Source organism: Pelecanus crispus, chromosome 12 (genome assembly GCF_030463565.1).
Source record: "Pelecanus crispus isolate bPelCri1 chromosome 12, bPelCri1.pri, whole genome shotgun sequence".
Classification (NCBI taxonomy): Eukaryota; Metazoa; Chordata; class Aves; order Pelecaniformes; family Pelecanidae; genus Pelecanus; species Pelecanus crispus.
The window spans coordinates 10,135,553-10,152,094 of record NC_134654.1 but is presented as its reverse complement, the minus strand read 5'-3'; the positions used below and the strand labels follow the sequence as shown (position 1 = coordinate 10,152,094).

The 16,542-nt window shown below is 42.3% G+C and overlaps 1 protein-coding gene across 5 annotated transcripts in view; it reads right to left on the bottom strand.

Moving 5' to 3' along the window:
- The window catches only part of GTF2I (general transcription factor IIi), a 79,482-nt gene extending 63,457 nt beyond the window's left edge, over nt 1-16,025 (bottom strand). For 4 of the 5 annotated variants that reach the window (XM_075720286.1, XM_075720284.1, XM_075720285.1 and 1 more), the window contains exons 1-3: nt 16,000-16,025; nt 6,206-6,311; nt 4,681-4,819 (exon numbers count right to left, since the gene is read on the bottom strand). In XM_075720286.1, the coding sequence (XP_075576401.1) occupies nt 4,681-4,819; nt 6,206-6,304 (238 nt within the window). In that variant the 5' untranslated portion in view covers nt 6,305-6,311; nt 16,000-16,025. Of the gene's footprint in view, nt 1-536; nt 697-1,019; nt 1,499-4,680; nt 4,820-6,205; nt 6,312-15,999 lie in introns of those variants that run through there. The other variant, XM_075720288.1, reaches the window with a different exon arrangement.
- Between the last annotated feature and the right edge of the window lie 517 nt (nt 16,026-16,542).

Genomic DNA, 16,542 nt, shown 5'->3' with positions numbered 1-16,542 from the left:
GCTATAATTACAGCTATGGAGTAGGAAGCCGGCATCTACCATAGCAAGACCCTAGACATGGTATAACTTCAGCCAGAGATGCTTAATTCTCTCTAGACTATAGGGACAAACTACTACAAGCCCAGAAATGCCAATTTCAGCTATTCAGATGGAAATTACAGTGGGCCAAAGTAGTCCAACAGTTGCCAATCCAGTTAGAGACTTGCCAGTTTTGAGTTTGTTTTGGTTTGTTTTTTAAACCAGTAAGATCTAGCCTTTCAGGTTTCAGATTTTGTTTGCTTTTTCCACCCCCCTCTAAATTGCTGAAGCATTACATTAGTTACAGAGTCACAGAGATAAGGGAGCACAATGTCAGAAGAAGAATTCCCCAGAAAACCTGATACTTTTATTTGCTCAAAGGCCAGAAGGATTCAATGAGACAAAAGCCTAGCCACAGATCTTCAAGCGGGTCCACAATAGCCTAGGTTATGGGAAGAGTCATTTTACTTGCCTGCAGATGATGGAGGATATCCAAAAGGGAACAGTAACCCACATACCAAAGACACTGGGGAGCCAAAGCTGAGCAATCTTTCCCATAAGGTCTTCGGAGCATCGTGTGCCATTTATTCATCACGAGCAGGAGGAACAGCTGTGCCCATTAAAAACACTCAGATTCTGAGCATTCTTGAAGCTACAATGAGTTCTTGTAACCTGTGGCTGGATGGACATGGAGGTAGAGGTAAGAAGAGTGAAAGACACTGAGCCAAAGTCTCTAGCAGAACGTGAAGCCAAACTCTGGCCCATACCAGATGCACTGTTAAGAACAGCATGGAAACCTGAGGCCACCAGAAGGAAAATGAAGTCTCCTAAAAATAAAGGACCTGTCATCCAAGATGAACCATCTGCAGATGCAAGATGGCCCCACCTCAGGCAAGCAAGCCCAGAGCCCTGACACCAAAGAAGGAAAAAGCAGCATGACTACGAGAGCTGACAGAAAGATGCAGAATTAGCAGGATTACGCTTCCATGCGACCTACATACCAATGGTGCAACAGCCAGTACCAGTGGAAATGCTTGCAGAGGCAACGAGGATTCTTGGAGAACAATTAGCTCCTTGGCAGATGGGATGGAACACACAGTGCTGGGTAAATCTCTTTCAAAGTCCAGAGCAGATGACCAAAAAAGCATTTCTGAGTCAGGAAGCTCTTCTGAAAGCTCTCTGCTGACAGGCAAATACAACCGGGGGATGATGAGGCCTCTTCTGGTTTTTTCTGATTGTTTGTTTGTTTTATAAACCACATCCAGCTCCATTCAAATGGGAATGAATTCCACAGAGCTGATACCAAACCTTGACCAAACCTCAAGGGTAACTGCCAAGATGACAAAGATGAACACATGAAGGGAAGAGCATTCTTGAGACACGCCAGCAATAAGTCTCCTGTTCAGGATGGCTGATAATCCTCAACTCCACAGCAATCCAGAGAGCAAGGAGGCACTTCATCTTGCCAAGGCCATCCAAGAGGAACTGAAGACCACACAATACACTTCAGCAGGGAACAGCAACTAAAACAAAGAGGTACTGGTAGGGCAAGACGTGTATGATCTTGATTGCTTACAGTGCACAAGTATCCATGTTTGTCTGTATTTTGAATATGAGCAGGCACTCAAAGGATATACTCTTTTTATGTACAATACAAACTTACACAGGCTTAGAATAACTGACACTGCAAGTTACCTAAGTTACATGCTATGCATACAAGCACATGCAGTTCTACATCGATTAAAACATACTATTTCACTGTAACATAGGGCTTACAGCCATCTTAATCAGGCACAGTTCAGAAGAATGTATTATCTGACCCAATTTTAAATAACCAATGCCTATTGACTGGTTCTTCAACACAGACTACACAATCCATACTAACGTTAAAAAAAGCATTGCTATAATTTGTTTCTAATGCATTTCCTTAAGGTAACAAGGTACATGAGATATGCGCAGGGCTCCTCCTTCCCCTGCAGCTAGCCGTTAGGGAACCCATGTGGGTGAAAGTCATTATGAATGAAAGCCACAGGAAACCAAACTCCAGTGCCGCTTTCACTGAACCGCTGTTACTTTAATCAGTCCTATACTGCTAGAAAGTGTACTTGCTACTTCCTTCATAAACCTCATATATACATTTCATCAATTTAGCCCACTAAATTATATTCATTACTAAAAATAAGCAGCGGGTTTGAAGCCTGAGCCCTCCAGATTCCGAAAACTCTTCGTATTTACTCAAACTACACAAAGGAGCTGTGGGAAAAATGGAAGTAAAGACTGGAGACACGTGCTGGCTTGTCACAACAGAAAGTCAGACATAGCTAGAGGAATGCTTAGTAACTACCCTTCTGTTTCCATACTTGAAGAAAAATGAAGAGACCCGCACAAGTGGAGAGCTAATTCTCAATACTGTCAGCACCATGTGTTCCAGAGACTGACATCACAGCTGAATTTTTAAAGGTTTAATTGTAACAGCAATGTAAGAATCTCTTGGAAGCCTTTATTAATCATAAAGGAACAAAAAGGACCCTACTCTTAACTTACTAAAACCACACAGAACCGTGGCCTCCCTGGGTTTTTCCAAAACACCTAATAAAATTGCAATTAACATTGTCTATTGCTAGCTTTCATACTTAACTGAAGAAACAAGGTGTGAGGGGAAAGGAACTGTTGCCTCCACAGTTCTAAGCTTTAGGTTAAAAGATATTACACTATAAACTTCATCAAGACTTCAAAGTTGTCAAAGGCAGTGATGGAATCAGCATCACCAGGAATAAATAATGCTATTATTCCTAAAAACTAGTGTTCTGAAGTCAAGTTTTCTGGAATTACCAACATCTTTGTCAGCAAGAGGAGAAAACTACCTCCAGCATCAAAACTCCCCAGAAAGCATGGGGCATATGCACTTAGTGAAACCATGAAAGCAATGACTGAGGTGTTCTGCAAGAAGCATAAAGAAAACACTGTTTTCAAAGTGGATATTGTTTAATCTTATTGGCCTGACAGTACAAAAACACTGCCCAAGAACGAGTATATTGTAACTGGAATAAAGCAGAGGATCAGGATTATCAGAACTAATGTAAGATTTAAACACAGACACATATCTACAGAAACCACATCTGATACAGTCAAACACAAGCATGGATGAGAAGCCAGCCCTTCCCACAGTACAGAACCAGAAATACAGATCTAGCCAGGGAGATCAAACATCAAATTCCAGTTATTTCAGACTCCCCACCAATAGCTGTGCCCAGTATACAAAGTCTCCAGCATATCAGGGCCCATGATACCACTGTACTGGCAATAAAACAAAGCCTCTAGGACCTCAGGGAAGCCCTTTAAGGAACCACAACAAAGAAAAGAAATCAGGTGAAAAAATTAACACACACACACACTCCCCATTATTCAGCTAACAGTTTTCATAAATACCAGTATCAGAAGACCGCCCCTATAAAAAACAAAAAAGGAATTGATTCATCTTCTACTCGATTCCTCAGTGAGGTCGTAATTCTGCAGTTTGGTATCAGTTATCTGTTACAATGCAACATTGCGGTGACTTTCCTTAGAGTAAATAGACTTATGTGCACAGAAAGTCACTGTCCAAGTGAGTAGGTCAGTGGCAAAAATCCAGAGCCCCACCACAAACAAATGATCTTGAGACAAAACCTCCATGAGAATTTTAGCTAGCAGCAAAAGCATTTTTAGGAGCAAATGTTTCTGTTACAGATTAAACATAGTTGCTTTCCAAGCAGTATTTAATTAGTCAAGCCAGAATATTTTACAGCTGTTGCTTTTAAACTCCCACCCAGACTGATTCTTCTCTCATACCCTGCTCTTGACCTGCACCACCTCCCTTTCCCTAGGCAGGTAAATGTACATTTCGTTATTGATTAAGCAGTGTCCATCAACAACACATTCTTAAATGAGCACATCAATGCTCCGACAAAGAGTCACTCAATCTTTGAAACCTAACTCCTAAAAATACTGTCCTGTACTCAGTGGATCATGTTTTATGAACACAGAAGTTCCACTGTTCTACTATAGAAATGAAACTAAACAAAAAACACCCCTAGATGTACTTAAAAGAATACAACAGTAAATGTTGTTTTTTTAGGGCAGATGTAATTTTAGGTCATTATGATATAGATACATATTTCTGTCTACTAAATAACAGTGACATAAAAAAGCTATATAAAAAAATAATATCTTGTCAAAAATGTGTATCTGCTTTAATAAGGCATGAAGTGATCTGAAGAACCAGGACCATCTGAGCTGACAGAAGTAGTCTACTACCTGTTCAATGTCCTGCCCAGCCTTCACACATGGAAAAAAGACTTGGAGGAGGGGATACAAAGAAAAATTAACGTGCACTAAGAAATGCAGGATGTGTTGTGAGGGTGGACAGTCTAATACTTCTTATTGTACTAGTTTGTCATATTATTTAAGAAAAAATGAACATTTCAAGCCACAGTTGAAGTAACACTCCAGACAAGACCACTGTTACTGATGATTTTTACGTTCTTAAACAGCTGGTTTTGCCATAGTCAATGTAATTATAGCATGTAGCCATGATATACAGAACTTTGCTCCCCGAAGTTATTAGTACCATGCAATACACATTAAGCAGCTTGTGAAATACAAAAATACAACATTGAAACTTACAGTATTTAACAAAATCCTTCTGAAAATCTTTCCTAGAATTGACAAAGGCTCTTCCTCTCTCAGTTCCAACTACAAACACATCTGTTTCATATACAGCAATACAGGCAACTTCTGCCTTGGACTTGGCAAGTTCTTTACACTATAAAAAGAAAAACAAAAAGCTTTTATTGCCATAGTTAAGAGTACAGTTAATAGAAATGTATGTGGTATCATGTAAAACAGTTATTACTTCTGTTGCCAGCATCCACCCTGCAGAAGGTACTGCAAGAAACACAACATCAGCCATTAGCAAAGGATAATTTATACATCTGGAGTGCTTTTCATCAGGAATCTTAAAAGCATTGTAGATGCATTAGTGAAATTAAGGCCTTGTCTAGACTCAGAGATTGCACTGTTTTTAATTAAAATTATTTATGACATCAATCCATATGAAATTATCACTCCCCTGTTAGATCGTTGTCTTACTCCAACTTTCAACAGAGCATATAGGAGTTTTGTTCATTCACAGCACACTTATCACACATCATGTTCTGTTCAGAAACGTGTGGTTGCAAGCAGGAAGGCTGCCTGCAGTCTGTCTTGTCCCGCCTGCTGTGCTCAAGCTCAGGTGAATTCCTCCTGAGCGGAAGGATTGCATCTTCCCTGTCAACACCTACGTGTGTTCTGCTGGGAGAAATTTCTGGCAAAAAAGGAAGGCAGGAAGCCTGTGGCACAAGGAGAGATCGAAGATCCTAAGATTATTACTGAGAACATCAAGAAGTGACCACAGAAGGTCAATTTCTCCTAGGAAATCAAATCAGAGTTTGCTTGCAACCTATGAAGATACCAACAACTGCAGCATGAGAGGAAAAAGTGACACAAAGCCTTTAGGAACCAAATATACCCATTGGGAAAAAGGGCTTGCAATCAATTTTCTTATAACATTCCATTCAAAGTTTCATTGCTGAAAAGAAAATTTTTGTTCTTGCTTATCATTTAAGAAAACAATTTTAAAGAACCAAATCTTTGACAGCACCTTGACTTCAAGGAAATGGGACAGGCATTTCCACTCACAGCCCTGGCCAACCTTAAACCCCACCACACAATGATTAAATAACTTCTAAAAAACAGGTGATATGCCAACTTAAAAAAAAAGTATTTTCTGAACAAGTTTTGTTGAATTGGTACAGCAGCTGAGGACAAGGCATTAGGCTCAAGACCATTTATTCACTCTGTATTACAGATGACAAAGATCAGAACATACTCTTGCCTTTCAACCACGCTCTACCTGAGCAATCAAGAAATACTTCTCGTTTGTTTATTTGACAAAATAATTTTTAAAACAACCACACCACAACAAGAAACAAGATGACTGTTAGCATGATTTTCCAAGCAAAGAGAGAGTTACAGCTCGTTGGACAGCACGCAATAAGGTAAAGATAAAACATTACACCTTTCCTGCTCCCCAGCGGGAGGCAACATATTGCTGTAATACTGCACATGCCAAGACAGAATTATGACGCAGCTGCTTAACTTCTCTACTAACCATTGACTCAAGTGCTGACATGAGGAATGTAACCACCATTCTGCTTTCAGAGGAGTCCTCATCATGGATGGATGTTGCTGGTGCAGTAGTTTGGGCCATTTTCCTCCTATAAAATGAAATCAAAAAACCTGTTCAGATCCACACAACAGTGAAAGAAAGCTAAAATCTCTCTTATGCAAGCAAAGAAAAAAAAAAAAATTCAAAAACGCAGAACACACCCCACCAAACACACACACAAGCAAGCAAATATACAGGTAAATTAACTGGAGGAAGTGCTCACTCTTCTGTTCTTGCATGCTTCCTGCTGTTTCATCCAAAGCTGGAGCTAAACATTCAAAACTTAAAATGTTGTGCCATGACTAGACCACAAACCCTTTGTGCCTAGAAAGATGCATATTAATTGATTAGCTGAATTTACATTGATTTTTCTTTCTAAGCATGTTTGCAACTCTGGCAGTCTAGATGAACACAGCAAAAAACACTGGCATTAATGTACAGAAAAGAAATGGCAAATTGTAATTATGACACAAGTATTAGAACAACCCCTCCTGTAATTATCATGGCCTAGCTCAAAACAAACCACCACCACCCTGCCCCAAAATCATGGCCTCAGAGACTACAGTATCAGTAACCAGAACGTGACATTTTTATTTGCAGGTTCTTCAGTTGTAGAATTAACTCCAAAGCTAAGGAGTCCCAATTAAGATGCTAAAATTAAAAACTGAATTTCAGCAGTGACACAAAAAAGAGATTTAAACCTATTTTCTGTATGGCATTCAGAAGACTTTCAACTTATTTAAGACCTAAGTAGTAATCAGGACTTGTTTATGCTTCTGCTGGCAGAATTGTCTATACAAGAATGAATATATTGAGAATGAAGTTTCAGCAGCTGCTAAGAGCACATTTTTTGATTGCAGTGTTGCAGCTTGTTACGTTTACACATATCTAAAGCAATAACCTGACATGCCTGGAGGAGGACAGAACTGGTAGAGATTTAGCTGTTACAACTCCATGCACAAGTCTTGAGAAAAATCACCTCAAAAGTCAAGATAGCACAGATAAATGAGACATTTCACAACAGCTCCATGAGACAGCTTGCTGCTACTGTAGAACCTGGACACATGACGTGGCTCAAGTTTTCAAAGGTGATGTGTATCCTATTAGATGTGCAGACGAGTCAGGGCAATAACCATTGCATGTGGTAATACATGCTTACACTGGAAAAAAATGGCACTGTGTTGCTCTTTTAATAGGGCTTAGAGCACTTCATACTACAAATTGGAGGCGAGGGGGGAAAAAAAAAGCTAGCAACACTGCAAGCTCACAACAGACATTCTGCAGCCTTCTGGCTCTCCAGACACAGGCCGGCAAGATTTAAACAGCCTTAAAACTGTGTTATGAATAAACTGGCAGTGGCATAGTCAGCAGCTGTTTGAGGATGCAGGTAATGAGAGGTCTGAACACCTGCTACACTGAGGAGTAGGCAAACAGGTCCTTCATCAGGTCTGGAAAAGGAGCTAAAATTCAAGAGTGAATATAAAGGAGTAACAACTGTTGAACAATACTGATTGCTTCAGTGACCTAAGAGAGTGTCAGCTGGGGATGGGGAGGCAGAGGCTGATGGGGTTATCCTCCAGAGGAAGAGGGGCATCTTACTTATTGCTTGTGGGATATCAGAGGGAAAAGGAGATTATGATGCAATGTAAATAAATCAATCTTCATTGAGCCATGTTTTTTGATACCTAATAAGAGTTCTCAAGCTCATCTTCAGAACTCCTTTAGGGTTGGGATGCTGACTGATTTTAAACATGGTAGCTTTTAGGCTTTTTAAAACAGTATCTTACCAATCCAATATTCAAGATGAAACAGAACATAACTACACATTTCCCCTTTCTCTCATGTCTCTACTCACTGTCTAATGCAGCCGTTCTGCATCAATTCAACACGTCCCAAGCTAGCAGTGGCACAAACATACACACCTACCCCATTCTGGGTGAAAAATCAGGCTGTGTAAAAACAAGAGTAAACTTATTTTCTATTTTGCAGAGGCACCTTGTCCAGAAAACAGACCAAGGAAATTCTAGCGATCATTTGAAGGCTGTGGATGCACAAACACATCAGAGAAGTGCCAGTTCAGGCTGTCGCCCCCATGCAGAATTGCTCCCATCCCTGGAAGGTGGTTTCTGATCCACAGGGATACAGTGAATCAAGTCAGGGAGCTTGTCCAGGGAACGGGGAGGAGAAGTGCCCCACTGTACCGGGTCCCAGTTTGATTCACTGCACAGCCCCACAAACAGCCGTCCTGGCTCAACGGAGAGGACAGCACATCCTAAGCTACCTTGCTGCTGCACGTGAGGCCACAGCCTCCGTACCTCAGAATCACATTTGGTCAGGAGTTGGGTTAGGTTATCATTGGACTACTCTTCTAATAACATTTGTAAGAATCTTTCCAAAGTATAAAGTCGTAGTGCCTTTTATTTTTACAGTATCCATTCTTTAACCAGTTTGCACAGTGCCAGATCAGTGTTTAATGCAGATTCAAGAGACATCCTATTGCACCATGGCAGCACAAGAATATTCTTTGATACCCACTTGACAGCAAGTCACACGTGAAAGATTCCTCCCCTCCCCCCTCCCCCATTTCACCAGTTTCTCCCTTTCAAACAACAGTTTTCTCTGCTATCCTTATCTATACCACTTCGACAGTGTTTATTATTAGAAAGAGCAGGCTACAGTTCAGGAGATCTAATGAACCTGGCTGCCTTTCCAAGATCCAGCCCTTAGAAAGTGTGTGACAACACCATTGCCCAGTGTAAATCCCTAGAGCAAAGCCCTGAAAAAAGTGTAACACCTTACCTATTACCAACGTGCTACACAAAAAGGCCAATTTAAAAACCATCCTTTGAACAATTATAAGCTGGCTGCCAGAGTACCACTTATGAGGTATCTATTAATCTTAATCACCTATTGCTAAAAAAGAACTTCCAGATCCGTTATTATTAGTTATAATTATCTATAAATCCTTCAGTTTAACTGTGCCAAGATGAGCCTTTGCCTGAATAAAGGCTTGTAACAATGAACAAAGCCTTGCAAAATACACCGGTAGAGTACTGAGGATGTAACATCTAGCCATTCCTGCCTGCGGTTTAACCCCGGCCGGCAACTAAGCCCCACACAGCCGCTCGCTCACTCCCCGCCCCAGTGGGATCGGGGAGAGAATCAGAAGAGTAAAAGTGAGAAAACTCGTGGGTTGGCATAAACACAGTTTAATAGGTAAAGCAAAAGCCACGCACACAGGCAAAGCCGAACAAGGCATTCATTCACTGCTTCCCACTGGCAGGCAGGTGTTCAGCCATCTCCAGGAAAGCAGGGCTCCAGCACGCGTAACGGTGACTTGGGAAGACAAAGGCCATCACTCCGAACATCCCCCACTTCCTTCTTCTTCCCCCAGTTTTTAATTGCTGAGCACGATGTCATATGGTATGGAATATCCCTTTGGTGATTTGGGGCCAGCTGTCCCGGCTGTGTCCCCTCCCAGCCTCTTGTGCACCCCCAGCCTGCTCGCTGGTGGGGTGGGGTGAGAAGCAGAAAAGGCCTTGGCTCTGTGTAAGCACTGCTCAGCAGTAATGAAAACATCCCTGTATTATCAACACTGTTTCCAGCACAAATCCAAACCACAGTCCCATATTAGCTACTATGAAGAAAATTAACCCTACCCCAGCCAAAACCAACACACTGCCTGATGAGAAATTCACCACCATATAGAGCTACCCCCCCCCTCCATGTTTTGCCTTTACAAGGAAAAAAACAAAGACCAAAACCAGTAGCATTTCAGGAAGCCAAATCAAACCAACATGTATCTCATTCCACATGTTCCTTGCTGGCTTCTACTTTCAAGAACCAAAAAAACAGAAATACTCAAGGCAAGAGAGAACAAAACCACAAGACACAGTTACTTTCCATCTTCCCTGTACTCACACAGGAGCAGACATGCCAATCTTGATAAACCCACCAGTAACGGATGCTCTCTTTAGTAGTTGCTTGTCAGACACACAAAAAGCAAGAGCAAAAAAAATAATTAAGCTTTATGAAGAAAAACTGTTATTTAAGTGAATAAAGAATACATATGGAAAAATAGAGGGGAAAAAAAAAGGAATATGTGTTTCTTAGGGAAGAGTCTTAATAAGCAGCAGGAACATGTTTTTACCCTTTACCAGATATAATGCAAGCGGGTATTCCCCAAATGGTACATCTATCCATTGTCTACTGCTCTTCAGAAAAGTAGCTGTGATGCCAAAGCATACTCCTCCCCACTAGCCCCTCACCTAGCGTTACAAACACTAAAACAAATCCTGCCACACTGATGGAAAAGAACGTAACTCCCAAGAACCCCAAAATACAGCTGGATGTGAGTTTGTGTGATCTCATCATTACACACCACTGAAGATTTGCTGCTCCTTAGGGGAAAGAAATCCAGCTTCTGCTAGATCCCCATGGGCCACTTTTGATATCTGGGGAAAAAAAGATTATTCTAGCAGAGTACAAAAGCACACTTTTGTGGTTTAACCCCAGCCAGCAACTAAGCCCCACACAGCCGCTCACTCACTCTGCCCCAGTGGGATGGGGGAGAGAATCAGAAGGGTAAAAGGAGAAAACTTGTGGGTTGAGATAAGAACAGTTTAATAACTGAAATAAAAAAAATAATAAAAATTTGTAATGAAAAGGAAAACAATGAGAAAGAAAGAGAGAGAGGGGAATAAAACCCAGGAAAAACAAGTGATGCAACCACTCACCACCCAACGACCGATGCCCAGCCAGTCCCCAAGCAGCGATCGCTGCCCCCCGGCCAAGTCCCTCCAGTTTATATACTGAGCATGACGTCATATGGTATGGAATAGCCCTTTGGTCAGTTTGGGTCAGCTGTCCTGGCTATGCCCCCTCCCACCTTCTTGTGCACCTCCTTGCTGGCAGAGCACAGGAAGCTGAAAAGTCCTTGACTTAGTATAAACACTGGTTAGCAACAACTAAAACATCAGTGTGTTATCACATTATTCTCATACTATATCCAAAACACAGCACTATGCCAGCTACTAGGAAGAAAATTAACTCTATCCCAGCCGAAATCAGGACACACACATTTCATTACAAAGCTGGAGCAAGAAGGAACATAACAAAATATACCGGTAAAAAAAAAAAAAAAAATCTAATAAAGCTAGACTGCTTCTTGGCTGTTGCAGCTTTCACCCCTTGGCTTCTTTGCCAAGACACAATTTCAGCATATTTAACTCTGCCCAAATATTTGCCTTCTGACAAAGGGCAGAAGTTGGTTCTTTCCAAACTGTACAATAATTGTAATACTCACAAGCTGTTAAGTGCAAATGAATCTTTTTAAACAGATCTTGGCTAAAAATCTGTGTTATTCTTCCTACAATTTGGTTCAGTGATCCCGTGTTTCAGAGGAAGTTAAGTCTGACGGTTCTTAGCTAACCTAGCATAGAAACTCTGTTGGGATGCAAACCTACCACCACCAGTTTTTCTGATTTTCTGTAACACATTCACCCTAGCTGCAGTGCACACGGGGTTAGGAGATTCTCACCTTCACCCTCCAGCATCTGTTCATAGCTGACCTATGCAATCCCGTTAGGATGATCTATTTTCCTTGTTACGACATGTCATTGATCATCTTAAAATTATACAAGTACTCCACAAGCAAGAATTTTCAGCTCCTTCCAATCACTAGACTGCTCATGCATAGCAGAAACACAACAAGCTTAACAGCAAGGGTGCTCAGACTGTGTAACACCCCTACCTTCAGATACATGCAACTATTTTTTGAAAGGAAGTATTTTCACAAGCCGTAGCCCAAGAGAAATAGAAGCAAAGGATCTTGGAGTTCCTTCACAACAACGTTGCCAGTTCTTCACCACCTGCATCTGGTACATGTGGATTATGGATCAGTTCGGGTGAGCAACATCCATGTTACCTCTGTGGAGGACTAGCCTGTTCTGAAACACAAATACTGCTGGACCACACCAAGCAAAAGCAGCTCCAGATGTTCAGAGCCAGCTCAATCCAAAGCAGAGAGGCAGAGGCAGGTCTGGCAGAGTTTAAGTCTGCTTACAGCCTACACCAAAAACAAGAGGGCAAAGCTTCCCGACATCAGGAACAGGAAGGCGAGACAATATGGAAATACCAGAAGGCATTTACTCAACTCAGACCAATGTGGGTTTATCTCTTCTGGCTTACTGTCAGCTCCTCCAGACAGAAGTTGGCTCCCTTGGAGGTACAAACCTTGACTCATCGGCTAGAGCGCAGTGTCATGTACTGAGCATGGTCAGCTCTTAGCTAAGACTGAACCCAGGCTATTAACACCACACCCCCCCCCCAAAAAATGAATAAAAATCACTTTCAAGGACGGAAGAGTAACCCTGAAGAAGCCTTAACATATCAGGGAGGCTCTGCACCTCTCCCCTTCACGCATACTCCCTGAAGTATCTCTGTTGCCTTTTTTTCCAGCCTCTTATCTGGAGCCGCAGAGCGGCTGATTCAGGAAAAATGCACATCACGATTAAACTCAACCTTCTTGCTCCTTTGCTCACTAAAAATTAAGTGTGTTTATCTCCCTAACCTATATTACTTTCTAGTTCGAGACACGAGGAATACAGACATGGCACTCACCAGTTTCACCTGAGGAGCAGGTTCCTGGTAAGCACGCTCTTGCCATTCACACCCGACACCATTACAAGCGCAGCAATAGTGACCCATTAAACACGGCAGCTGGGACGTTTGCTGTCGCCATTTCAATCCAACTCCCACTGCAGGGATTTAACTCGCAGCAGCAGAATCAACAAGACACAGCACCGAGTGTTTTACATTAGGGCTTACGCCAACAAAACACACCAGCAACACTACTTAGGGCACCACTTCCCACTCTAATTAATGAAACGACTCGCAGAATCACACCACTCAGAAATACGACCTCACTGTAAACCAACACACTGCCCCAAATCCCTACTGTAGCGCTCACTGATTTAAGCTTTCATTTTTTTTTTTTCCAAGGGCGGCTGAGCAGAAGGTCAGCAACCGAAGGCAGTCGGGAAAGAAAGCAAGGGCCCCTAACAAACAAAGCTCCAAGGGGAAACACCTGGTGTTCAGCACACCCAATAGCACCGAGACAGCACAAAGTCACACGAAAGCAGCAGCATTTTGGTGGGGGGGCACGGTTCATTACACAGCTGCAATACCCCCGCCTAAAACCAACAATAATTAATTCCCATTTTTCTAGGTACTTCTATGATACTCAGCAACATGCGATGACTTTTTAGCTAGCCTAGATGGCAACTACCTCTGTTACTCTTAAGAACCATTAAAAAAGTAAACCACAATTCCAGCAACTGCTATTTGAAAAGCACCTCTGATTTCTCTCATTCATAAGTCTGCATAATTGTGTTTGCAAAGAGGTATTTAAATTTGATTTTCATTATTTCTAAAGATTCCAATATAGACCAACATATAATCATGAAATTTTAGATAGAATGAAAATGCAGTATCTAACTATATACTTCACAGACAGTCATATAAAAGTGAATGTACTACCTGGGTTTGGAGTAGTTAAGAAACCATTAGTGTAAAACTCCATTTCTGTATTAAAGCCAGATAGACTCGGGGGACAATTCACTTAGTTTTTAAGTACACAGTGCCCTACTGAAGCACCTAGACATTCGCGAATTACAGTGAAACCATGTAAACAATGAAATATTAATCACAGCAGTCCTGACCATCTGATAACTTCCATCTTTACCAGTGTAATTCTATTTACTTAGTCAACATGACGATCATGTTAAGTAACAATCACTTTAGTTCTGTAGGTCCATCAACACGTACACATAATATTTGAGAAGTGAATTACTCTAAACTCTATTGGTATTCATTTAATTATAACAAAATTGGTGCTGGCGCTTTTTCCAGAGTGAGAAATTGTCCGTGCGAGCACGAGATGGTCCTTTAGATTTGTCATGAATTTGGCTAGGATAGAGTTAATTTTCTTCCTAGTAGCTGGCATAGTGCTGTGTTTTGGATATAGTATGAGAATAATACTGGTAACACACTGATGTTTTAGTTGTTGCTAAGTAGTGCTTACACTAAATCAAGGACTTTTCAGCTTCTCATGCTCTACCAGCTCAGAAGGCTGGAGGTGCACAAGAAGGTGGGAGGGGGCACAGCTGGGACAGCTGACCCAAACTGGCTAAAGGGCTATTCCATACCATATGACGTCATGCTCAGTATATAAACTGGGGGAAAGCTGGTCGGGGGGCTGCTGCTTGGGGACTGGCTGGGCATCAGTGAGTAGGGGGTGAGCAATCGCATCATACATCACTTGCTTTGTATATTCTTTTATTATTATAAATAATACTATTTTATTTTATTTCAATTATTAAACTGTTCTTATCTCAACCCATGAGTTTTGTCACTTTTACCCTTCCGATTCTCTCCCTCATCCCAATGGGGGGGAGGGGCAGGGAGTGAGTGAGCAGCTGGGTGGTGCTCAGTCACTGGTGGGGTTAAACCACAGCAGCACTTGTATGTCATACTGCAATAGTTACAAGAAAAAAAAGGCTCGAATCGATTTAAGGGCAAACAAAACCCCCTTAATTCCTCCAGAGTTCCCACAAAGAGCTAAACTGACACTAAACACCCAGTAGTGTTTTAACATCTTTAAAAATAAAAATCATCCAATTAGTATATAGGCGGTATCTGAAGCGCACACCTTTGCCCAGTAGCTTCATGCAGTGAACCGCTCTGTGTCCGCACAGGTGTGGTGTGCCCACCACTGCACGCATCAGGGTACTCCACAAAACCTGGGAAACTAATCACCCCATCACTCTTCACAGTAATCAGTTCCCTCTGTTTGGTCACTTAATTCCCCCTGCATCTCTTTCCCTTGTTCCTATTATTGTATTTAAGCAAACTACCCAGAACACTGATTTCCATGGAATCAATTACAAGTGTTCTTGCTTGAACTGAAGCATTTATGTCAATCTTACCAGAAGTCTCTCTCCAGCCAAGATCCGAGACCAGAAACAAAAGTCAGTTCCATAAGCAAGAGTCTGGGAATGTGTCAGTAACTTTTTGTCAGAAAGTCACAAATTCACAGTCTTTCCAGAGGAACGTGAGTTTCAACCAAACTTCTATGAAAAGGTTCTCATGTCCTGATGGGTAAGAGAGGGCTGCCAGTAGCCTCTTGCCAGGGGACAAACGTTTATGCCATCTAACTTACCTAATGGATTTACAAGCCTTTTTGTTCTTTTTTTTTTTAAATATGTTTTATAGGGTTTTGTTATTTCAATTGCAGAGTTAAAGTCAGACATGCAGAAACAAATATTAGGTATATTTAAAAACACAGTCTAAAAGTTGCTCCTTATTGTGAGATACTAACCCAAAGATTTGTCCACACTGACAACAACTCAGTTACATGATTAGCTTACAAGGGGATGGCTGCACTCATTGAACAGTCACCATGAGGATGTTTCTCTCTGGCAACTTACATGCCAAACCTTTGGCAAAAGAAGCCTGCAAAGAAAGAACTGGAAACACAACAGATGATACCCAAAACATTGTCACGATTAAAAACATCGTCATGAATCCAAGAGAGGCAGGTAACATTACACCTCCAGACGTGTACGATATTATGTCGACCTCCCTTAAACATCAGGCTGACAGACGTCTGTAACAATTCTTCACTGCTGGCTAGGGAAGTTCTTTGCTGCTGGCCGCGTTGCTGCACATAAACCCACCTTTGCTGAATCCTTGTCTCAAGCACCTGCTCTGCAGAAGCGCACTCCCAGGCCTCTCAGCCGAGCTCTCCTACACTAACGCTCTTCCCCAGGCAATCTGCTCCCCCTGACAGCTGACCAGAGTGCAGATTTGCCACCTGCAGGGTGAAACTTTAGTGCTAGACTGACTTCACAGTTAAGTCACCTTGGATATAGAAGGGGGGGAAAAAAAAAATCTAAACGCCTCTCGATTTTAAGAAAAAAAAATAAATAAAAATCATTCTGCTTACTCTGCGTAACTGCATGTCCTCCTCACCTGAGCTACCCGTGCGCTCCCTCCCCAGTGCCTGGGCACCGGCCGACACAGGTCTGTACGGTCCCAGGGGAGCGCTCAGGGCTCAAGGCTCACCCCCTGCCCCGGCCGTCGAGGGGTGCCCGGCCCCGCCCTGGGCGAAGGAGCCACCGCCCACGGCCGGCGGGGGTCGCGGCCCGGGCCCCACCGGCGCCCCGGGGGCCCCCACCACAGCGCCTCCGCACGCCTCGCCCCGCCCCTTCCCGCCCGCG